At 45.3% G+C, this 24908-nt stretch overlaps 1 protein-coding gene and 1 long non-coding RNA gene across 3 annotated transcripts; both read right to left on the reverse strand.

Annotated features, from left to right (window-relative positions):
- Nucleotides 1–5813: 5813 nt before the first annotated feature.
- Nucleotides 5814–12313, reverse strand: LOC136487247 (uncharacterized). The gene is made up of 4 exons (XR_010767193.1): nucleotides 11766–12313; nucleotides 6491–8724; nucleotides 6278–6412; nucleotides 5814–6172 (listed from the first exon to the last, which is right to left on the reverse strand). It is a non-coding gene; the product is annotated as an uncharacterized lncRNA (long non-coding RNA).
- A 4625-nt stretch (nucleotides 12314–16938) lies between these two features.
- On the reverse strand, nucleotides 16939–23493 carry LOC136487246 (putative disease resistance protein RGA3). Of its 2 annotated transcripts, none has more exons than XM_066484373.1 (5): nucleotides 23169–23493; nucleotides 21623–22722; nucleotides 17513–19560; nucleotides 17266–17429; nucleotides 16939–17160 (listed from the first exon to the last, which is right to left on the reverse strand). In XM_066484373.1, exons 2-3 carry the CDS (start codon nucleotides 22697–22699, stop codon nucleotides 17530–17532), a joined length of 3108 nt encoding a protein of 1035 aa, XP_066340470.1. In that variant the 5' UTR covers nucleotides 22700–22722; nucleotides 23169–23493; the 3' UTR covers nucleotides 16939–17160; nucleotides 17266–17429; nucleotides 17513–17529. The 2 variants fall into 2 exon arrangements, with proteins under 2 accessions (XP_066340470.1, XP_066340471.1); XM_066484374.1 differs by having other exon boundaries at nucleotides 17513–18636; nucleotides 23169–23489.
- Between the last annotated feature and the right edge of the window lie 1415 nt (nucleotides 23494–24908).

Here is a 24908-nt window from a genome sequence, read left to right on the forward strand (position 1 = left end):
TTTTGCAATCTCAAACCACCCTTCTCGATGTCCATCAATAGAGAGGCTACACTGTTCTCTAAATTCAAGATACGGTACTTCTCTCACGAAATTTTCACACAAGAAAAATCATGATAAAGAATCGAGGGCCTGGTCACTTAGAATGGAGCAGGCATTACTAGTAGTTACAGCTCGAGTTCCCAATAATAATAATGGAACCAGCTTGCTGCTGCTATATATATGGCGCACTACAATATATTACTCGTAGATCTACCTTGCTTGATGATTGATAACTGCACTGTTAATTAAATATAATAATAACCTAATTGTGCTTGTTCTAGAAAGTAGAGACATTGCTGGAACTGGAATACCCTATCCTATGCACTACTCGTAGTTGTTCTTTTCCAATGTCCATCGGCAACGCAACGCAGGAATTCCTTGCTTCTGGAACTTGATACTGGGTTTTGGATCTAGATGGAGACAATTCCTTCCTTCATTCCTTCTCGAATGAATTCTGGAATCTCACCGCATGGGTTTTTGTACACAGACAGCATATGCATGCCGGACGCATGGTCATAGTTGCGCACATTCGCAAATTATGCCTTACTTGGTGACTGATAATTTGTGGTAATCTGTGGTAACTGCATCTACATCTATGCTTTCTCAATCGCACCCATGCATGCATACATGGCGTCGCAAGGAGGCCGGTGCCGGCCGGCCATTTGGGTTGTGATCTGCTCTGACCCGTTATGTTTTCCTTCCTTGCAAAGCAGAGTATCTGTGTATATGATATACTGATGCAAAGCAGAGCATCTGCAGAGATGATAAGGAGGTGTAGGCAGGGATCGGAAAAGCAGAGGACAAACATGCTTTGACCGTGCATGTCTGTTTGCTTGCGGCGTGGGGTTTGTTACACAACGTTTCGTTCATCAACACACCTTCATTCAAGAACGCTGTTGTCGCTGTTCCCGCCTGGCCTACTTCAATGACTCCCAGAGACAGGCCACCAAGGGTGCTGGGGTAATCGCTGGTCCAAATGTTATGCGGATCCATCATCTGTGAGCCGACGGCTGCTGCTGTTGCTTATGGCCTTGACAAGAACGTTTTTATATTTGACCTTTTGCATTGGAGGCAGAACTTTTGATATCTATCTTCTCGGGAAAAAATGGAGTAACTAGTGGGCACCCGCAATGAGTTTGGTACACGTGTCCATCTAACAAATGAAACTATTGCTTAAATTTAGGAGGAATAATGGGAAAAAAAACTACATCTCTCTTATACATTGGATGCATGTGCATGGACGCGTGCCACGAATCCATGACAGGGTGCCCAAGGTTGCTACATGGGGACCGTCCCCACCCAATTTTTCTTGTTCCCATCGAGGAACGTACCTTTGAGATCTAGGCCACAGCTGGTGACACTCACCTTGGTGGTGAGGATTTTCACAACCGCGGATGTAGGGGCGGAGCTGGAGCAAATTTAAGGGGGTGGATGTGCTTGCCTTGTGGGTGTATAGTTTTTTGCCTTATGGGTGGGTATAATATACCTGTTCTCAATCAATAGACTACATTAATTAACAAGGGAGGGATGGGAACATACATGTTCTATAGTAAAACCTGTCAATAAGTCGAAATCATGCACACAACACTAGTACGTACTGTACATGCGCAAGTCCTCACATCTCCATTAGTTGTACAACTCAGAGAAACCAAATCGGTAATGCTCCAATTAAGACGTCCGAAACGGACGGACGCTTCACTCTGCTTGCTCTCGCACCCAGTCCCTCGCTTCCTCCATCCTTCCACGCTCGCGCCCCGCGCCTACCCTGATGCGCGGGCATGACTGCCTCCCTTGCCAGCGGCGGTGCGCTCCCCCACCCTGGCGTCCTCTTCCCCGGCCTCCTCCCGTACCCCAGCGGCACCTTCCCCACCCCAGCAGTGCCCCTCCCCCACCCCGGCGTACGCACCCACCGGGAGCGCCCAACGCCCGTGGATCCAGTGGCCCTCTCCTCCACCCAGGCGAGATCCATGGAGCACGAGCGGTGTTGCAGGAGATTGGGCGGCTCTACCCCACCCCGGCCCGGCGCCCTCCCCACCCCTGGCGGCGCCCTCTCTCACCCTGGTGACCGAGCTCCCCCCATCCCGACGGCTGGAATCGACCGGCCAGCCTTCCCCTCCCCTATGTTGCATATGTATGTTTTAAGTGTTTCAGGCGTTTTCAGATGTATGTTGCATTTGTTTCATATGGATGTTGCAAAAGTAGATCGGAGGATGTTGCACATGTTGCATATATTGCAATTGCTTCAGAGGCATGTTGCAACCGTATGTTTTGAGTGTTTCAGATGTTCCAGAGGTATGTTTCATCGGTGTTTTCCGGATGCAAGTTGCAAGTGTGTTTATCTGGATGTTGCACATGTTTCACACATACTTTGCATGTGTTTTATTTGGATGTTTGCGTATGGTTGCAATGGTTTTCAAGTGTTTTTCATGTGTTTTTTTTCAGTGCTTCAAAAGCATGTTTCAAGTGTTTCAACTGCCTTCAGACTTATGTTGCAACTGTTGTATTTGGATGTTTCAAAAGTAGGATCAGGTGTTGCATCTCCCCTCCCTAACTTCTGCTACATCGTCTCTCCCGGCGATGGCAAGGCATCCATATGACGCTGTGGCCGGGTCCTACCGAATCGTAGGCGTCGCGCGCCCTTCCCTCTTGTCGCTCGGGCGGGGCAGGCCCCGTGTGGAGCGCGAAATGGAGTGTAGCGTGCGGACGTCCGAACACGAGCGTCTGTCCGGACGTCCGGACGCTAGCACTTCTGAAACCAAATATATATGTGTGCAAGCAAGGATATAGCTAGTGCTGCAGTCTCACCTCTCCAGCTCGTTATATCAACACTCTGCTAATTCACCATATAATATCATATAGTAATATTATATCTGGCACCCCGATGCGTCCCTGCGTGGCCAGGAAAAATAAAGAGCCTTTTACTTGTGTGCCATTATAAAAGATAGTCCTAATATACAGGACACTAAAAAGTTCGAACACACCCTGGTGCCACTGGCCATAACTCTTTTTCCCCACACGCCATTCGTCAATATTTGCCACTATCGGTATCAAACCGCAGCGGAAAAAGTCTAAAATGTCCTCTGGAATTTATTTTCTCCTTTTCTTTTAGTCCTTTTCTTTTTTTCCTCATTTTAATTTTTCTCTCGTCGGAGAGCGCAACGGAGATGTCGTCAGCACCTTGCGGCTCCTCTCCTCGCCGTGCATCACCATCCGGAGCTCGCTGCGCAGGACCCTGATCTCCTCGTCTACGCCGCCGAACATGAGGTCCTTGACGCTCCTCTGCTTCATGCCGCCGCGCCAGGCGGACGTAGCAGCGGCCGTGGCCTCGAGGCTCTTATTGGCCTGCTACAGACGCTACGGTGCACGAGCACCAGGGCACCCATGCGCACCTATGGAAGCTCACGGCCGAGTGGGAGATGGCGCGGGGCGCACTGCCCACGCGCAGCAGCTAGCGGCTACGGTGGCTCCTGGCGGTAGTAGCCCATGGCGGTGACCACGACCCGGGGAAGGGAGCGGCGCATGCGCGTTGAGGCAGGCTAGGTGGTCGGTGCGGACGGCAAGGCGGAGACAGCGCAGAGCGGGCTCGCCACAGGATTCCTCGTGCGGTGGCCGAAGCTCTGCTCGATCACGGCCATGGCGGGCATGTGCACGCAACAGCGAACAATGGAGGATGGCTTCGTCGAGCAAGCTCTTGGCACGGAGGAGAAAGAAGGCGGAGCCGGCACTGGTTTTGGTTTGGGGCGAGGATGGCTGTAGGCAGTGGAACATGGCGGCGCTGCGAGGTCTGCTCGTCGGCCATGGCGACCTGCACGCTCTGCGGTGAGGAGTGGGGAAAGGGAGAGAGGCAGCGCAACGAGGCGAGTGCGAGGGCGCGCCAGCGGCCGACGCGGCCACTGGGGAGCACTCGGCCTTCATCTTCCGTGCCTCGTCCCCGGTGGCGAAGCCTAGGGCCCGCAGGCGGAAGCGACGCATGGCCAACGCCCGCAGGCACAATCAGGAGGGGCACAGGCTCGGCCAGGGCGAACGCGGTGTCGTCGTGAAGATGTGCAACGGCGTCATCCACAGAGACATCAAGCCCGATAACACCCTCGTGGGCGACGGCAGCCAAGTCTATGAACGAGAAGGACCTGCCGCAGACCTTCGCCTGAACCCTTGTGTACATGGCGCCGAAGGTGCTGGCGAAGAACGCCGACCGCGACACGCTCACTGACGTGTGGTCACTTGCCTGTGTGATGGTGTAGATCCTCAGCGGCAGGGGACACGCGGGGGGCCGTGTTGAGCCAGGTCGCTGACAGGTTGGGGAGGAAGGTGCCCTGATCATTTACAGCTTGGTCCCACCGGACAGAGAGAGAAAGAAAGTAGAGGATAGGGTTACGAGAGAATGGTATTTTAGACATTTTCATTGGGCGGGCCCACATGTTAGGGCTGGGAAATGGCAAAAATCAGATACAAGGTGGACGGAATGATGTGTGGGACAAAAGAGTTAAGGCTAGTGGCACCAGAATGTGTTCGAACTTTTTAGTGACATGTAGATTAGGACTATCTTTTATAATGGCACACAGGTAAAAGGCTCAAAAATAAAACGTTTCGCTCCCTCCTGATCTGGACACGAAATTTGGTGTCGTCCAGCTAAAATCTGCAGAGGCCGGCACCCTTTCCTGTCCAGCACCTCGACCACGCACCGGCTTCTTTGGCTTCTCATGATTTGGCACTAGGTGGTCGATCGTGTCTTTGCAACTGTCCTCTGTGTGACAGTGTAGAAAACAGAAATTAAATCTGACAGCTAGAGATGATGACCCCTGCCCCCACGCGCTCCCAAGGCAGAAAGGAATAGGATCCCAGCATAAATAAAGTTGGTTGCATCAAAAATCCATACTAAGACGAGCAATGTGTTGCGAGAGAAAACTTTTAACTACCTGGCCCTGGCTAAATATACACTTGCTTCATTTCTGATCTGGCGGTACAACAATTAGTCTTCATCTTCATGAAAAGTAGTCGACTGATCTTGTCCTTCTCAGATGACAAGATCTTACTGATGTTCGGTATTCCGAAAGTGTCTCTATGGTGGCATCAATAGTCTCATCTCATGCTGTCTAGTGACGGGATTCCTTTTACCACCTGCTCATTGGGGCAACCGATGATCCTGATTTTCTGTAACCAAGAGAGGTTGTTGATCCTGTTGAGCATGGGACAATCGATTGTATATGTCGAGCGTGGGGAGACATTGAAGCACCTGCAGATTTGGACAGCGGAGGATACTAATCTTGTGCGATCTGCTGAGGCCAGTGGCCCTCTTGGGCTTGGGGCAGAGGGACACGTCAAGCTCGACAACTGATGGGAAGTTCTGCACATATATATCAAGTTGGTATAAGCTATTCGTACAATTTTATATGAAGATCAGGTGTTCTGGTGCAAGGCCCAAAAACCAACCGACGACAGGGTGGCTGTGCTCTGCTCTGCTCTGCTCTGTTATACTTCGTCCTTCCTCTCTTCACAGACATATGGTATATGTATATATAAGATGAACCTCTGTCCCGTGCTTCCAAAGAAGTATGAGTGAACCATTATATTCCACAGTCACAGCTTTGCATACACAGTGAAGGCTCGTCTGTCTCCCTCACAAAGCAAGGGTCTTCATATATTGGTGCAGTGCAGGCGACAGAAGCAGAGGACACATATGGTGTTGCCACGAGAGCAGAGGAGAGGAAAACTCCATAATCTCCATTACATTGAGGAGGCTGAGTAAGATCGACCAACAATAATGATTGGGATGCCTGATTTCATTATCATCAATCAGGTCATAATACAATGTTCTTACTGCATGCCTGCTTTCATCACCACACATTTGGTCCATTACAAGATCCATGACTTCAGGCCCATTACTTGTGCAAATATATATAGGTCCATTACTTCAAAAAATATATATGGAGTGTACAAATATACATGGTCAAGACTACAAGAGTGCTGGAGACGGTATCCGTAACCATGATTTGGCAGTATGTTGACAGTCTGCATGTGAACATGAACAGAGTATGTGTACTGCGTGATGGAGACGAGCTTCTACCAAGCAGATCTCAGTCCCACTTGCCAGTGCAAGCTAACGTCATGTGTCTGCCATAAGGATCCTAGATGCCTGCATACATTAGTTACACGGTCAGTGCATAATGACACTTGAAAATACGTAATAATTTGAGTGAAAAAATATAATTACAAATATAAGAGATGATAATACACATACTTTGGCCAGACTTGAACAGGGAAAAGGTGAACACAAGCACTGTGTTTTTCTTTTGTTCCAAGACAATTGATTGTTAACAATCACCATATATTTTGATGCCCTGCTGTTCTATGTGTGGTCCAATGAAAGCTTTTCCTGCAACGAATCAGAGTACAAGCAATAATTAATAAATATGAAAACTCACTTCCCGCCTAGTGAAAGAATGCAATTTACCTAAACACACGCGCCATCTTCGATGCAGCTACCTGGAGATGAGGAGACAATGTTGTGCCTTCCAATGTGGTTGATCTTGTCCCATTCGGAGCTACCTGGAGATGAGGAGGATTCGTATAGCTTCTTGTTGCAATACAACTTGAGATATCTTGGGTTTACAGCTTGCAGGTATTCTTGAAGCGTCTCCATGGTGGAGTCCTCCAGTACGAGGCTGTCGAGTGCTGGTACACCTTCTAGAACCTCTAGCTTTGGGCAGTGAACGATCCTAATTTTCTGCAACATGGAGAGGCCGCTGATCTTCTTCAGCTCGTAAAGGTATAGTTCTCTAAGAGTATGCCTCTTGGTGCTCGCGAGGCCTGGTGGAAGACAGCTCAGCTTGCAGTTTTTTATTTTGAGTCTCTCCAGACAAGGCATGGCTATGGCAGTTTCCACATCCATATGCTCCTCACAGTCGTTCCATTCCCACTCTTCCCACTCACATAGCCCAAGGAGGATGACGCTTGGAATTGGGGGCCAATACGCTTGATGGCTGGCGCGTCTATGATGGTAAGCATTTCTAAACTTGGGAGGCAGCATAGACCATCAGGGAGTTGGGTGCAGCAAGGCACGTTCTCTAACCTCAAATACCTTATGCTCTTAAACTCTGCCGATGCTGGAGCAAACATCCAGTCTGGTAGCCGGCGACCAATGTATCCTCCTATCACACGTAGATTCTCCAGGCAGGTTGGAGGGCAGAGCTTTTCCAAGACTTCCTCGGTCACACTCTGTTGCTGCTGCTGCTCTGCCTCAGCACCGCCTGTCCCTATAGTATGTCCTCTTGCACTATAGTTCAACTCTAGATACCCAAGGTGGCGCTTGCTGCTAATCATGGCCTTTTCAGCCATCCGGCTGTCCTGCACCTTCTCTAGGCCATCTAGTGTAAGCTTCCTAAGCTGAGAGAGAGGCTCCAGCTCTTACAAACTGCACCAGCTATTGCTTGCATCCATGTCCACGTGTACTGGGAAGCCATAAAGTGATCTCAGATTTGTTAACTCACTGAACCCCTTAGGCATGACGCTAACATTTGATCCCTTGGTGTTAAGAGATCTTAGATGCACAAGTCTTATGATGCTGCTAGGAAGATAGCATAGCCTCTTACAGTTACCAAGTGAAATGTATAGTAGAAATTTCATCTTGTGGATGTCGTCCAGTAGCCTCGATATATCCTTTAAGCGAAGGTATCTTAAGTGCTTCAACATAGATAGAGAGGGAACCAATCTATTAGAATCAGCAGACCATATGCACAGTACCCGCAGGCCAGAGAAACTACTCAGCGAGTCACCAGGAAGATGAAAGTTTACTCTAGAATTTATAATTAATGTCCTAAGTGACTCTCGCCTTTGCAAAATGCCCCAATCCAGTACTGATACGGTCTGTTCTATGGAGAGGCTACGGACATGCATACCAGTAGCAGCCTGTTCTCTGCCAACCACCACCACTAGTGATTCTTCTCTTGCCATGTATTCAGCAAAGGTGCGGACCACATCGTGCATGGTGCACCGGTATCCAGTGAGAGAATATTCTTCTATAGGTTCTATAAGGTTCCTCTTTATTAACTCTCGATAGTACTCAGTTGCCATCTCTTCGAACCCATACTCAGGCCTTGTTTAGATACCATCCAAATTCCAAGTTTTTTCACTCTCTCTCCATCACATCAATTTTTAGCCGTTTGCATGGAGTATTAAATATAGGTAAAAAAAATAACTAATTACACAGTTTAGTTGGAAATCACGAGATGAATCTTTTGAGCCTAGTTGGTCCACGATTGGACAATATTTGTCAAATAAGACGAAAGTGGTACTATTCATCGGGTTGAAATTTTTTCGCAATCTAAACGAGGCCTCATGTGAAATAATACTACTACCATCCAAAGGTTGGATAAATCCTTCACCAATCCACATTTGAGTTACTACACCATGTACGAGTTCTTCACCTCTAGGGAATAGTGAGCAGTACAGAAAGCATTGCTTTAACTGGGGGGACAAGTCCTCGTAGCTCAAGTATAGTCGGTTGTCGAGTTCTGGAGGCAGTCCGGTCAGTGACCAAGCTGGCTTGTTCAAAACAGATTTCCACTCATGCTCACTTGGGTATCTTGTGCTCAAGAGACCTCCAATCACTTTAATTGCAAGTGGTAAGCCATCACAATTTTCAAGAATTTCCATCCCAATAGTTTTCAGTTGATCAATTCCATCTACCTGCCAACATTTAATTTAAAGCTTCTTAATTATTTCTAACAACTATCAGGTTGCTTATGTACTTCTCTAAGCAAATAAGCTTCTTCTGTAAAACAATGAAGTGTACTGTCCTTTATTCGAAAATAAGCACAAGACTATGCTTGGAAAGGGCCGCTTTCAAATGGAATCCGCATGAATGGGCGCAAAATCCCATAAGACTAATTTATGGAATCTGAGCATTGCAAAAAAAAGTTTTCTTGTGGCTACAGGAATCGGACTTTAAATGGTCTCTTTGCGTTTTAAATTTGTTGTGTGGCAGCTACATGATAGTCGAAAGTCAAAATCTGGGCATTATCTACTAGGACGCACTTGATGCATTAAAATATTCATTTATATGCAAACTTAGGGTCTTCGTTTTGGTATATAAGAAATGGTAGACTGAGTAATTTAGTTGTAAATTTTGGACTACTTTACATTATGGTTTGTAATGGCATTGGTGGATAATTTAGACAAACGTTATATTTAGAGGTTACTAATTGACGAAATCCAAACATAGAGATATGTTAAGCCTCAGGATCGAGGGTTCCCGACCGAGAGATCCCACGACCGACCCCTCTCGGATCGCTCGGGGGCTACACCCATCGGGTGCGCTCGTGCGCACCCTCCGGCTAAGGCATTGGGCCGAGCCCGAGCACGCCCGACGCCTCTGCTTGGGACTCGGGGGCTCGCCCGAGCCCCAGGCTCCTTATCGAAGGTAGCATGGACCCGATCCTTAGCTCCTTCCCGACCTTCTGTTCTAGCAAAGGCCCGGGCTCGAGGCAAATCCCCTGAGCCACCAAGGCTCGGGGGCTCCCCGGCACTGCCCCGCGGGCGCCTGTCAACGGCTCCTCCGAAAGGGTCACGCACTGGGCGTGACGCAAGAAGCCAAACTCATCTACTAGCCTCGAGGGCTCCAGGGCTTCCGGGCTCGCGCGTCAGCCCCCCAAGCCAGCTGTCTTCACCACCAAGAAGCCTCCAGAAGGCGCACCTAGTGAAGACCGGTCCAAGTCGACACAGCCTGACATTCAGCGTGTCAGAACAGAGTAGCCGGACGATGCCCAGGGCTTCTTCGGCTCCACGACATTGCCACGGCCCACATGACACCACGGCAAGACCCTCCTGGACTCTGGCGCATGTAGACCATAGGCTAAACTCTCACAAACCGTCATGTACCCGACCTACCTTGGTATGTAAGGGGAGGTCGGATCCTAAGATGGGAGAGGACGATTCCAGTGGACGATTCCAGAACACAATTCCAGACGATCTAGAGACGGATCTTTGGACACCTCAGCAAACTAGTTCGTGCTCTGCACCAAGAGCAAATCCACCCAGAGAGGGTCACCGAGAGATCCTTCCCCTTCCTCCGATCATCTTCCTCCTCTTCGGCGAGGGGAAAGGCTCCACCGGCGGCGAGGATTCCCTAGGATCAGCACCGAGCGATCCCCTACAAATCTCTCTCTCTTACAGATTCTCGTGTTCTTGAGTCCACCCAAGACACTGGAGACATGTACTCTGACCCTAATACGAACAACAATGCTTGCCGTGGTTCTGATCCCGTGACAGCTGGTGCTCTAGGTAGGAGAGCACGTCAAGTGTGATTCCTGCTCTATAGTGGCCGGAGCCACCCGCCTCGTCGCCGGAGCAAGCAGCGCCGCCCCAGATGGTGGCGTCCGCTTCCCTGGCGAGTTCTCTGTCATGGCCAGCACCTTCGCTCCGGGCCAGGTCCTCAACTTCGGGAGCCTGGCCTATGTCGCCGATCGCTATAGCGAGCTCCGCCCACTCAAGGAGGCTCCGCCCGCTCAAGTGTAATTTGACCATGGTTCTTCTATATGACCAGGACACTTAGATTGGCCAACATATTAAAAGTGTGCCATATTCTAAAGATTTGCGGTAGGGCACTCTTCAATGGTGGTCTTTCCTAAGGGGCACTGCTCACTGTTGTCTTCGCTACAAAGTACTTTTCAATGCTGGTAATTGGTTCTTCGACAATGTAGCTATTAAAATAATATTTCTAAGGACTACTTGGAGAGAGAAGTTAAATGTGACCAAAATGCACCTGACTATTATAATACAAACCTTTAATAGTTATCCAAAAATTCATAATTGCATATAAAGTTGGATGAAGACGAACTTTATATCAAAATTGTAGTGCTTAGTGAGATCTATAATTTTGTTGTTGACAAGTTTTGGATTGAAAATTATTTATAGTATGAAATCAAATTCCCAAATATTAAATTCAAAGTTAGAATATCTTAAGTCATTTAGAATGCTGAATATTCATTTTATTATTTTATATTTTTAAATTTGAAATTTAACATTTTTAAAACGTCTGATCCAATGTTCGAAGTAATTTGAAATTCCTATATTTTGGATTTCAAAATTTAAGAAGAGACTCTATATTACTTCAGATAAAAAATTATCATCTACAAAGTTTAGATCCTACTGATAACTACAAATTTTGTATATACCATGTCAATATCTGAGATCATTTATATTTATAGATTTTGTCAAAATTTGATAATTTCAAAGGAAGTTTTGGCAACCTAAATAGTTTGAAACAAAGAATTTGTCAATTACAAAGCTATAGATATTATTGACCTCTACAATTTTGATTATATTTAAAGTTTATGTTCATACGACTTCATATGCAAAAGTTATGTAATTTTTAGATACTATTAATTGTTGCACTATAATAGTCAGGGGTATTTTGTTCACTATTAACTTCCACTATAATTGATGTTAGATTTCAAATACCATCAAATTTCAAATAGCTAGATTTCATACAGAGCTAGCCATGCACTAAATCTTTCATTGGAGTGAATAATAGCTAACTTGATCCTAGTGTTTTGTTGTTACATTTGATTATTTCTTCTAGATCATAGTTTTACTGGTCTCCTTTTGCTACTCTCATAAGCTGGTGTTCCTAGCACGAATGCTTAGATTTAACGGAACTCCGATCCATATGCTTTCTATCAAAATCAAGTATAGAGCCTAGTTGTATAATGTATGGATAGACAACTAACCTGACCAGGCTGCAGCTGCTTCTTGAGCAAAGACCAAGCATCATCATTCTCTAGAGGCTTGACACGGTGTTGGTGCAGGGGGGCTTGCATCTGTTGGGGTAGGTGTGCAGATCTTGTGGTGACAAGGACCCTGCTTCCAGGTTGTTTCTTGCTAGCATTTCTGACTGGGACACTAAGCACGTCGTTCCACAATTTCTGCCAAACTCGAAATCCATTCGTGCATCAAGCTCTGCTGAATATTGGGACAGGGATTCTATGGTTTCGTCATCGTATTCCTCCTCATCCTCGTCGTTAACAATAACCGTTTCACCATGATGAATCCACACTGTGTATTCCTCAACAAATCCTCGCATAATCAAATGTGATCTGATGATAGTCACATCTGTCCATGCCATACGGTTCTTGCAATCTTTACATGGGCAAATAATTATATCCTTATTCTCTTTCAATGTCGTTGCATGCTTCTTTGCGGCTTCAATAAATTTATCCACCTCTTCACGGAAACCTGCCTTGAACCTTAACGAACCATACATCCAAGAGTTCATGTACTCCATCTTTTACAACAACAACAAAACAAACATTAAAGGAGTACTTATTCAGATATATATAAAAATGAAACAAATTAATAATTACTTGAGAATAATTGTATATACTTCAGATATATATGAATATAAATCTAATATAATTACATGAAGCATACAAACACACCATGGTAAAAGAAAATTAATTAACGGCCTATTTATCCATAAATAATTAAAATACATATTTATTGATTACAATAAACAATTTCAAAGACAACAATTAGCAAGAATTATACTTTACCCAATATCTTTCATACAAACCCTAGTCCAATTTCATCAAACATAAATTTACAAAAATGAAATTAATAAAAAAACAAAACCCTAGATCTAGATCCACATGCATATGAAACATCCATAAAACTAACTAATTGTTCAATAAAATCAAGAAACATGGACCAAATAAGGGTATGATCTTGTTCCCCTCCCTAATTTACCCTAGTACATTCAAAAGTTGGTTCTAATTTGCTTCATAAATAGCTCAAGCACCATAGAAGAGAGAGAAAAACAAAACTCTAATTACTCACTAACCAACCATTAAAACTTAAAAAAAAGTATGGAATAGCATTTTCTTACCTTCTACAATCTCTCCACCAAAGGATTTGAGACCAAAACCTTCCCCTCTTAGTAGAGCAATTTTTAGGAGGTGCCCAAGGCCTCCCCACCTTTTTTCACGGGTTGGAGTTAGTGACCCGAGGAGAAAGAGGGTACTGCATCTGTTTTATATGGGGGGCATTTATAGGGGCGGCTGGTGATTGAGCCGCCTCTACAAATCGGTGCTATAAATACGGGGCCATTTGTAGGGCCGGTTCAATCACCAGCCGCCCCTACAAATAGCATTTCCAGGGACGGCTGGTGATTGAGCCGCCCCTACAAATCAGACCCCATTTGTAGGGGCGGCTCGTAACACCAGCCGCCCCTGCTGTTCCATTTGTAGGGGCGGCTGGTGTCTGGGCACCCGAGCACGCCACTGTAGGGGCGGCTCCATCACCAGCCGCCCCTACAAAAAAAAATCGAACCGTTGCTAAAAATCGTTTTTTACGTAGTAGACCATGCTTTGACTAATTAAGTGTAGAACAGAAGGCATTATTTTAATTAGAACATGCATTTGGGGCTTGCTACAAATCGTGCGTGCAAAGGAAGAGGAAGGCAAGTTAATTAAAGCCAAGAAAAAAATTGCTAACATATCGACATGGACAGAGCTCATCATTAAGCAAAGCAAGCAAAGAAATATATAGAAATACAGCAGATGTAACGAAGCTGTACACACCCCTTGTTGCTTCTCAGTGTAACGAAGCAGCAGTCTCCTCTCCTCTCCCGGAAGCACCTTCGGCAAGGAGGGCGGGGCTTTTTTGTATAGTTGGTGATGGTACCTAGCGATAGCTAGCAATTATATAACGTGATGGTAGGATGGCAGGGCCAGCGTTGTCACACACACGTTGGTGATGGAGACTTTGTCCATCGGGGCTGCTGGCTCAATAATTCCGGTGCATGCATGCCAGGTCAGTTGGTCTATATATGTCTCCAACAGTCATCACGCATCACCGACCCCTCAGATGTGGATCGGCTAGCACCCGGTTGGCATTCCCGTCACCTCCCAGTGCTTGGTGTGTGACGATGCGAGAAGGGCGACGGCGCAAGCTGGCCATGGAGCTCCAGTGGCACGGTCGAGTACACGTCGGATCTGCACCGAGCCACTCCGCCGGTGCCCTCGCCTGCCACCACGCAATCGCGGGCAGGGCATCCACGGCACGGGCGCAGGCGAGCATCCACGGCACGGGAGCGGGCTCTCATCCGCTCGGATTGTCCTCCGCTCTCGGGCTGCTCCTCTGCTCTCGGACCGCCGCAGAGCTCGGCTGCTCCAGCCGGTGACCGCTCCAATGGCGCCCCTGCCTCCTTCCCCTCTTCTTTGACCGCGCGGCAACAACTGCTCTTTGGGTCCAGGCACGCTCACTACTGCTGCCGGCACTGCTGCTCTTGGTGGTGTTTACGGGTGTCGATATCCAGCTCTTGGTGGCGACATCTAGCTCTTGGTTACGGGCGGCGACATCCATGTCTTGGTGGTGTTCGAGCATGCCGATCAGGTGTTCGACAAAATGTCTGAGAAGAGGTAACCTTACCAGAATAAAGAGGAGGTAATTCTATGCAAAACAAACCAAATAACCCTACACACTCAATGATAGCCACGCTTAGACAATGCATGCAACCAAATAACTATAGATTAGCTTGCTGAAACAGGCTTGGGCTGTCTAGACTTAAATTCTAGCAAGGCTACAAATAATCCAGGCAATGCATGTATAGCATGAAAAGTACTCATGTATGTATCTGGACCAGGTGCATGCATGCATACATTTCATGCTACATTTGTCACTCTCAAGACAGTGACAGGTATATTGCCACTAGTCTTGTAGAAGATTCGGCGCATGCCAGTGCCAGCTACATGTCTATCAGTCTTCTTCGTCTTACGCATCGCAGAGACATCACTGTCTTTTGTTTTTTTTTTTTGACAATTCTACCAGTTTTCTTGGTCGATGTCCTCTACAGTCTAAGTCCTAATCAGTATTAAATTTTTTTTGACTCTTGACGCCGACATGACTGTCCATGTCCTCATCAGTATATAATAACTTGCGATACTGCTCGAGTTTGCAGGACAAATCAATTGGGCTTGCTTTACCGCACCAACAATTACTTGTTTGTTCGTTTCTCTTTTTATCCATTCCGATGCATGTAGAGCCCAGCTGTCAAGGAGAAATTCTCGTCCTTAGCTTACCAAGATTAGTTGTACAAATATATGGAAGAACAAGTGCAGAGATATAGATGTGCGAGCGAGACTATACGACTACGACAGTACAAAAGTTGAAACGGGGACTACTCTAACCACATTGTGTGTTTGTAAGTTGAAAAGAATGGTGGATGCTGGACGAGCACTTTGCTTCCACCACATAATGCCCTGGCCCCGGTGTGGCTGAACTTTATCCAAACAAAATGGTTTCCCTCCCTGCTGATCATGCAAATATTTGACGTGTCAGTGATTGACATATGGAGATTGCTCTGCTTATAAAATGGAACAGGGGAGAGAAAGAAAGCACATAAAAGGAAGCAAGATACCTTAACGTACATATCATTTTGCAATTCATCCCTGCATGCAGTCCTCAGACTTCATCCGAACACAGAATGTAGATGTTGTGCTTTCTGATATGGCTGATTTTGTCAAGTTCAGACTTATCTTGTTGTACTAAGGACTCTTGTAGCTTCTGGCTGCACCCCAAAAGGTCGAGATACCTTGGGTATACACCTAGCAGGTATCCCAGAATTGTCTCCATGGTGGCGGCCTGCAGCTCCATGCTATCGAGTGCGGGGACACCTTCCAGCACCTGTAAATTCAGGCAACAGGAGATCTTAATCTTGTGCAACCTGGAGAGGCCCCTGATCCTCTTGAGCTTTGGGCAATGAATCACGTACACTATCACAACCGAAGGGAAGTTCTCCACATGGGTCAGGGAGTTGCGTGCAGCAAGGCAGACCTTCCATTTGACATTTGCCCTGCCTCAGTCAGAAAGCAAAGAACCTTGCATAAATACGAAGCGAGGGCTTTTACCATGGTTGAAAAAGTACCATCGGTACTCATAGACACTTTCATAATTTATATTTCGTGGCCAATTGTTTGAGAAAGACATTTTATAAATTTAATTTGGGTTATTGAGGGTATACTGGTAATTTTACTTCAGCTGTTTGTATCACTAGGATCACCGCCCCCTCGATTCAGCCACACAGGGGTCTCGTTTTTATTATCGGGTTGCTGCTGTCCCTCAACCCATCTGCGCGAGTCGCCAACATCATTGCGGGCTTATGCGGCCTGTTGTTGCAATCCAACTGGAGATACCTTGGATTCACCGGTGTCAGGTGACATGTATTCCGAAAGTGCTCTCGAGTGCGGGGACACCTTGAAGCACCTGCAGATTTATTTGGACACCGGATCGGAGGACGCTAATCTTGTGAAATCTGCACTGTGCAGAGATCACTGATCCTCTTGTGCTTGGGGCAGTTGGACTTGGACACGTCAGGCTTGACAACTGATGGGACGTTCTTCACAGATATCAGGTTGGTAAGCTCCTCGTACAGGTTGATGCTTGCTTCTCAGAGCTTGCCACATGGAGAGCCCAAGTAATAGAGGTGCTCTGCTCTGTTATACTTGGTCCTTCCTCTCTTGACTGACATATGGTATATATTTTTAGGATGAACTGCTGTCCCGTGCTTCCAAAGTAGTATGAATGAACCAATATATTCCTCAGTCACAGCTCACAGTGAAGGTTGCTCCTGGCCATTTGCTCTGCCTCCCTCGAAAAGCAGAGGGCCTTGCATATATTAGTGCACTGCAGGCGACAAAGCAGATGAGGATATGGTGTTGCCACGGAGATCAGAGGAGGAGAGGAGAACTCCATAATCGACATGACATCGAGGAGGCTGAGTAAGATCGATCAAAAATAATGACTGAGATGCCTGATTTCATGATCATCAATCAGGTCAGCATACAATGTTCGTGCTGCATGCCTGCTTTCATCACCACACATTCAGTCCACTACAAGATCCACGGCTTCAGGCCCATTACTTGTGCAAATATATATAGGTCCATTACTTTAAAAAAACATATATGGAGTGTAGAAATATACATGGTCAAGAGTACAATGGTCCACAGTCTGCATCTGAACAGAGTATGTGTACTGTGTGCTAGGGACGAGCTTCTACCAAGCAGATGTCACTCCCACTTGCCACTGCAAGCTAGCATCATGTGGCTCTGCCGTAAGGATCCTGGATCCCTGCATACATTAGTTTACACGGTCAGTGCATAATGACATTTGAAACTACGTACTAAGTGAGAGAAAAATTGTAGTTACAAATATAGGAGATGATAATAAACATACTTACACCAGACTTCAACAGGGAAAAGGTGAACGCAAGCACTGTGTTTTTCTTTTGTTCTAAGAGAATTGATTGTTAACAATTGTAGATATCCTCTCGTCGGATGGGCAGGCTGTAGCCACACTTTGTCTAATCACCATATATTTTGGTCCAATGAAAGCTTTTCCTGCAATGAATCAGAGTACAAGCAATAATTACTAATAATGCAATTTAACACACGAGCCATCTATGATGCAGCTATGCAGTTACCAGTCTTCGTCTGTGTCTCAATCTTCGAGGCAGACAATCTTGTGCTTTCCAATGTGGCTGATCTTGTCCCATTCGGAGCTACCTGGAGATGAGGAGGATTCGTATAGCTTCTTGTTGCAAACCAACTCGAGATACCTTGAGTTTACAGCTCGCAGGTATCCTGGAAGCGTCTCCATGGTGGTGTTGTGCAGTCCAAGGCTGTCGAGTGCTGCGACACCTTCTAGAACCTCCAGCTTTGTGCAGCGAACAATCCTAATCTTCTGCAACATGGGGAGTCCGCTGATCCTCTTCAGCTTGTACAGGTTTAGTTCTCTCAGAGCATGCCTCTTGCTTCTGGCGAGGCCTGGTGGAAGACAGCTCAGCTTGCAGTTTTTGATTTGGACTGTACCCAGACAAGGCATGGCTATGGCAGTTTCCACATCCATATGCTCCTCACAGTCGTTCCATTCCCACTCTTCCCACTCACGTAATCCATCCAAATACAGGTATCTCAGTTTAGGAAACGGTGCAGATGTACTAGCAGTGGAACCTCTAGCTGCCATGGAGGATGACGCTTGGAATTGGAGGCCAATACGCTTGATGGCTGGCGCGTCTTTGATGGTGAGCAATTCCAAACTTGGGAGGCAGCACAGACCATCAGGGAGCTGGGTGCAGCAAGGCAGGTTCTCCAGCCTTAAATACCTTAGGCTCTTAAACTCTGCCGATGCTGGAGCACACATCCAGTCTGGTAGCCGGCGACCAATGTATCCTCCTATCACACGTAGATTCTCCAGGCAGGTTGGAGGGCAGAGCTTTTCCAAGATTTCCTCGGTCACACTCTGTTGCTGCTGCTGCTCTGCCTCAGCACCACCTGTCCCTATAGTATGTCCACTTGCACTATAGTTCAACTCTAGATACCGAAGGTGGCGCTTGCTGCTAATCATGGCCTTTTCAGCCATCCGGCTGTCCTGCACCCTCTCTAGGCCATATAATGTAAGATCCCTAAGCTGAGAGAGAGGCTCCAGCTCTTGCAAACTGCACCAGCTATTGCTTGCATCCATGTCCATGTGTACTGGGAAGCCAGAAAGTGACCTCAGATTTGTTAACTCACTTAACCCCTTAGGCACAGCACTGACATTTGATCCCTGGATGTTAAGAGATCTTAGATGCACAAGTCTTATGATGCTGCTAGGAAGATAGCATAGCTTGTTACAGTCAACAAGTGTAATGTATAGTAGAAATTTCATCTTGTGGATGTCGTCCGGTAGCCTAGATATATCAGTATCCTTTAAGCGAAGGTATCTTAAGTGCTTCAACATAGATAGAGAGGGAACCAATCTATTAGAATCAGCAGACCATATGTACAGTACCCGTAGGCTAGAGAAACTACTCAGTGAGTCACCAGGAAGATGAAAGTTTACTCTAGAATTTATAATTAATGTCCTAAGTGACTCTCGCCTTTGCAAAATGCCCCAATCCAGTACTGATACGGTCTGTTCTATGGAGAGGCGACGGACATGCATACCAGTAGCAGCCTGTTCTCTGCCAACCACCACCACTAGTGATTCTTCTCTTGCCATGTATTCAGCAAAGGTGCGGACCACATCGTGCATGGTGCACCTGTATCCAGTGAGAGAAATTTTTTTTGTAGGTTGTAAAAGGTTCCTCTTTATTAACTCTCGATAATACTCAGTTGCCATCTCTTCGAACCCATACTCATGTGTAATAATACTACTACCATCCAAAGGTTGGATAAATCCTTCACTAATCCACATTTGAGTTACTACATGTCCAATGATTTCTTTACCTTTAGGAAATAGTGAGCAGTACAGAAAGCATTGCTTTATCTGGGGAGACAAGTCCTCGTAGCTCAAGTATAGTCGGTTGTCGAGTTCTGGAGGCAGTCCGGTCAGTGACCAAGCTGTCTTGTTCAAAACAGATTTCCACTCATGCTCACTTGGGTATCTTGTGCTCAAGAGACCTCCAATCACTTTAATTGCAAGTGGTAAGCCATCACAATTTTCAAGAATTTCCATCCCAATAGTTTTCAGTTGATCGATTCCATCTACCTGCCAACATTTAATTTAAAGCTTATTAATTATTTCTAACAACTATCAGGTTGCTTATGTACTTCTCTAAGCAAATAAGCTTCTTCTGTAAGACAATGAAGCGTAGGTTGGCCAACGTATTGGAAGTGTACCGTCCTTTATTCGAAAATAAGCACAAGACTATGCTTGGAAAGGGCCAATTTCAAATGGAATCCGCATGAATGGGCGCAAAATCTCATAAGACTAATATATGGAATCTGTGCATTGCAATTGGGCTTTAAATGTTCTCATTCGGGAAACAGGACTATACTACAGAAAGTTTTGTAGTGGCTTTCCTTGCAAAAAAAAAGTTTTCTTGTGGCTATAAGAATCGGACTTTAAATGGTCTCTTTGCGTTTTAAATTTGTTGTGTGGCAGCTACGTGGTATTATTAGCTATAGGACGACTAGGATAGTCGAAAGTCGAAATCTGGGCATTATCTTCTAGGACGCACTTGATGCATTAAAATATTCATTTATATGCAAACTTAGGGTCTTCGTTTTGGTTTATAAGAAATGGTAGACCGAGTAATTTAGTTGTAAATTTTCGACTACTTTATATTATGGTTTGTAATGGCATAGGTGGATAATTTAGACAAACGTTATATTTAGAGGTTACTTATTGACGAAATCCAAACATAGAGATATGGCATTGGGCTGAGCCCGAGCATGCCCGGCGCCTCTGCTTGGGATTCGGGGGCTCACTAGACGGTGGCGTCCACTTCCCCAGCGAGTTCTCCGTCACGGCCAGCACCTTCGCTCCGGGCCAGGTCCTCAACTTCGGGAGTCTAGCCTACGTCGCTCAAGGAGGCTCCGCCCGCTGAAGTGTAATTTGACCATGGTTCTTCTATATGACCAGGACACTTAGATTGGCCAACATATTAAATGTGTGCCATATTGTAAAGATTTGTGGTAGGGCACTCTTCAATGGTGGTCTTTGCTAAGGGACACTGTTCACTGTTGTCTTGGCTACAAAGTACTTTTCAATGCTGGTAATTGGTTCTTAGACAATGTAGCTATTAAAATAATATTTCTAAGGACTACTTTGGAGAGAGAAGTTAAAAGTGACCAAAATGCACCTGACTATTATAATACAAACCTTTAATAGTTATCCAAAAATTCATAATTGCATATAAAGTTGGATGAAGACGAACTTTATATCAAAATTGTAGTGCTTAGTGAGATCTATAATTTTGTTGTAGACAAGTTTTGGATTGAAAATTATTTATAGTATGAAATCAAATTCCCAAATATTAAATTCAAAGTTAGAATATCTTAAGTGATTTAGAATGCTGAATATTCATTTTATTATTTTATATTTTTAAATTTGAAATTTAACAATTTTAAAATGTCTGTTCCAATGTTTGAAGTAATTTGAAATTCCTAAATTTTGGATTTAAAAATTTAAGAAGACTCTATATTACTTCAGATAAAAAATTATCATCTACAAAGTTTAGATCCTACTGATAACTACAATTTTTGTATATACCATGTCAAGATCTGAGATCATTTATATTTATAGATTTTGTCAAAATTTGATAATTTCAAAGGAAGTATTGGCAACCTAAATAGTTTGAAACAAAGAATTTGTCAATTACAAAGCTATAGATATTATTGAGCTCTACAATTTTGATTATATTTAAAGTTTATGTCCATACGACTTCATATGCAAAAGTTATGAATTTTTTAGATAACTATTAATTGTTGCGCTACAATAGTCTGGGGTATTTTGGTCACTATTAACTTCCACTATAATTGATGTTACATTTCAAATACCATCAAATTTCAAATAGCCAGATTTCATACGGAGCTAGCCATGCACTAAATCTTTCATTGGAGTGAATAATAGCTAACTTGATACAACTGTTTTGTTGTTACATTTGATTATTTCTTCTAGATCATAGTTTTACTGGTCTCCTTTTGCTACTCTCATAAGCTGGTGTTCCTAGCACGAATGCTTAGATTTAACGGAACTCCGATCCATATGCTTTCGATCAAAATCAAGTATATAGCCTAGTTGTATAAAGTATGGATAGACAACTAACCTGATCAGGCTGCAGCTGCTTCTTGAGCAAAGACCAAGCATCATCATTCTCTAGAGGCTTGACACGGTGTTGGTGCAGGGGGGCTTGCATCTGTTGGGGTAGGTGTGCAGATCTTGTGGTGACAAGGACCTTGCTTCCAGGTTGTTTCTTGCTAGCATTTCTAACTGGGACACTAAGCACGTCGTTCCACACTTTCTGGCTCCACACGTCATCCATCACCAGCAGAAACCTTCCACTAGACAGGGTGTGGAATAGGGTCTCCGTCAGAGTGTTTTTGTCCTTCTCAGCACCATGGTCGCCTCCAGCATGCTTGATTGCTGTCCTCAGTAGCTCAACCTCGTCAAACTGTTGAGTGATGCTTAGCCATATCGTCTTCGTCTTGAAGTGCTCTTGGATGGTTGCATCATTGAAGATCTTCTGAGCAAGAGTAGTCTTTCCCATGCCACCAACACCAATTATAGACACGACTTTGATGTTGTGATTATCATCACCTGAGGTTAGCAAGTGAATGAGCTCCCTTGTATCCCTCTCTATCTGTTCCCCAACTATGGCTGACTCATCGACAAGTGAACTTGTCCTATAGCTGGATAACTCAGCAGCAGCTAGCTTCCTTGGCTCCGGGTTGGAACCGAGGCCAATATTGAACTTGTACTTGTCCGCCTCCTTGTGGATGCTTTCTAGCCTCTGGTTGAGCTCCTTGATGCGGCTGCCTATCTTGTGTGCGAACACAGGATTCCGCAGGCAGAAGAGCAATGGCTGGAAGCAGCTGGGCAACTTCTGTTCCACGCCGTCGCCACCTCTAGACTCCCTGCGCTTGTCGGCCTCGAGCTGGCACAGGTCGAGGATGTCAGTGGCGTCATACATGGCGTTGTTGAGCTTTGTCGACCATCTTTGCACGCTCGTGTCAGTGATGTGCCTCCTCTCAGCATCTGCCATGAAGGCTTTGAGGCTTTCCATGTTGTCCTCCAGCTTGGTGATCTCGGCGGAGATGCCCAGCAACATGGAAACCTCTTCTTGTGCCATGTCTGTTATTAGCTTCTTGACGTAGGGTGCCAAGGCATCCATGACGGCTGCCATGTCTCAACTCTCAAGCACAGTTCCTACATGAGCAAGCAATAAATCCTGAACCATTAGATAGATCCGGGATATCTACCAGCCCTATTAGTGAGCTGTAACAAATCAGTAGTCAAGGTAACTAAGTGCCAAGGTGCACTATTGTAGATTGATTTCTTCGTCAGCTTAAACGTACGTCATCTATAATTTGGACTGTAAGGACTCTGTTAAAGCCAGGATGACCTTATAGATTGATATCTTCGTTAAGCAAAACAAGGATTAGTTAACATGTCATACTGATGAGTGGGTTCATGTTCATGATCTGAAACCTTTAGTGGTTAATTACATCGAGAAGAGCAGCTAGCCGGGGCTTCGGCCCCTCCAGTTTTCTCAAAAAAAGAAAAAGAAAAGAAGAGCAGCTAGCAAGGACTGCAGATCGAGTCTGTTTTGCTAGGTCTCTGAGAACGAATCAGATCAGAAAGGAGCTACGTACCTTGAAATCTCGGTGTTGAAGACGGAAGGGAGGTCGGGTGCAACGGCTTCTGGAGTGGATCTTGTCGGTGAATACGGAGTTGAGTTCAGGGACGTCGGTTGTGGGATGGAGACTAGGGGCTCAGAGACGGAGCAGAAGATGACAGGCTTGGCAGAAGGAAGGCTGCTGCTCCCTTGTGCTCGGCTCCTGCTCAGAGAGAGAGCTAATAACCTCCCTCGCGATGATGATCATCGATCCGTGACCGTGAGTCGTCAGTCATGTCTATTATATAATATATAAGCAATAATTAAGCATCTTCTTTTCTAAAAGCTTGGCAGTCTAGAACCGCAATACCCTGAAAGCTTGTTTTCTAACAACAACCTTTACACTTCTCTTTATTTGATCACATATCACTACCTAAAACCTTCCCCAATCTCAATGAGAAGGTGTCGAGATTGAGGGGCCGAAAGCGGGGACAAGATAATATCAAACATATATTATTCTGATATATGAAAACAAACTGAGACATCTCCTGGAAAAGGCACAGCTTTCTTTTTCTATAGTGGCAGACACATGCCTTTATCCACTTTGTTACTTTAGTATTTGTCTTCATCCAGCTCTTAGCATGTCGTGTCTCGTGTGGACAGTGATCTGCTGCTATTGTTTCTACTTAGTGGCATGGCATCTCTCCAATTGCTGCTACATGCATGCATCTGAGCATATGGAATAAAAATAAACTTTACTTGCAGCATGAATTTTTTTTATTCAATCTCCCACGTACTCTCTCCTTCACTGTAGGTTCATTAGGCACTTACTCCTCTTTCATCACTCGGTCCTGTCGTCCCCCACTATTTATCTCGCCTGTTCATCTCTCACTCGATAGATCTAGTATTTCAGTCTCATCCTTCTCACTTCGAGTCTGGAGTTGCAAAACATTTGTTAATGCCACACCACTCGTATCTTAGCTAAGTGCAACAAATTATACAAACCATGGTATGTACACCGTTGCCAGCACGTCAGACTTGTATATATATAACTAGAAACAAACAACAAATAATGAGATTAGAACGATAAACTTATTCCATGCGTACGTCGATGTACTACACTGTATAATAATAATATAAGCTGCCAGTGCTTTTTGTACATGGCGAACCGCTGTCCTACAGTCTTTCCACATGGTTGTAGATCTCGAGCTAGTAGCGATTATGGTTGCATGCTTAGAAAAAAAAAATATTAGCTACTAGTGCTTGGAAACACGAGTCACATCATCATAATACATCTAGTTGCACGAAACAATGTTTGGTACACAGTCGACGTCAGTCGTCGAGTCGACGACTCAACTTTTCATACGTACTGACTGTGTAACTTTTCGTACGTCTAAGCGGCACGTTAGATGAAGATTATGATGTTACACAGTTGTCGTAGTACTCTCACAAGGCAGTGTACCTACATACATACACAGTGGTCTCAACTGCTGCCGTTGCTTCTAAAAACACTTTTAATTTGTAAATTATACTACCAAAACCAGATTTAGAATGGGTAGTGCGTCCTCGGCTGCCAATGTTAGAGGCTATCACTATCGCACAGCCAAAATATTGACGACCTTCAACCCAGGCAGCAGATGCCAAATTAGCTAGTCACGTCGCGTGAAACCACCCCTCCGTCCAATAATGCCCAGAGCTACTAATACTTGTTGGCCCCCGAAATGGGTAGTTTTTTTTTTGAATCCCACGAAATGGGTAGTGTCAGCCCTATCTAGGA

This window comes from Miscanthus floridulus, chromosome 10 (genome assembly GCF_019320115.1).
Source record: "Miscanthus floridulus cultivar M001 chromosome 10, ASM1932011v1, whole genome shotgun sequence".
NCBI lineage: Eukaryota > Viridiplantae > Streptophyta > Magnoliopsida > Poales > Poaceae > Miscanthus > Miscanthus floridulus.

Bases quoted from the DNA above. Each gene is read 5' to 3' on its own strand.
- LOC136487246 (XM_066484373.1), bottom strand. From the start codon at position 22,699: ATGGCAGCCGTCATGGATGCCTTGGCACCCTACGTCAAGAAGCTAATA. The intron at 19,561-21,622 runs GTTAGTTGTCTA...AAATGTTGGCAG, and splicing joins AGCAGCTGCAGCCTGATCAG to GTAGATGGAATCGATCAACT.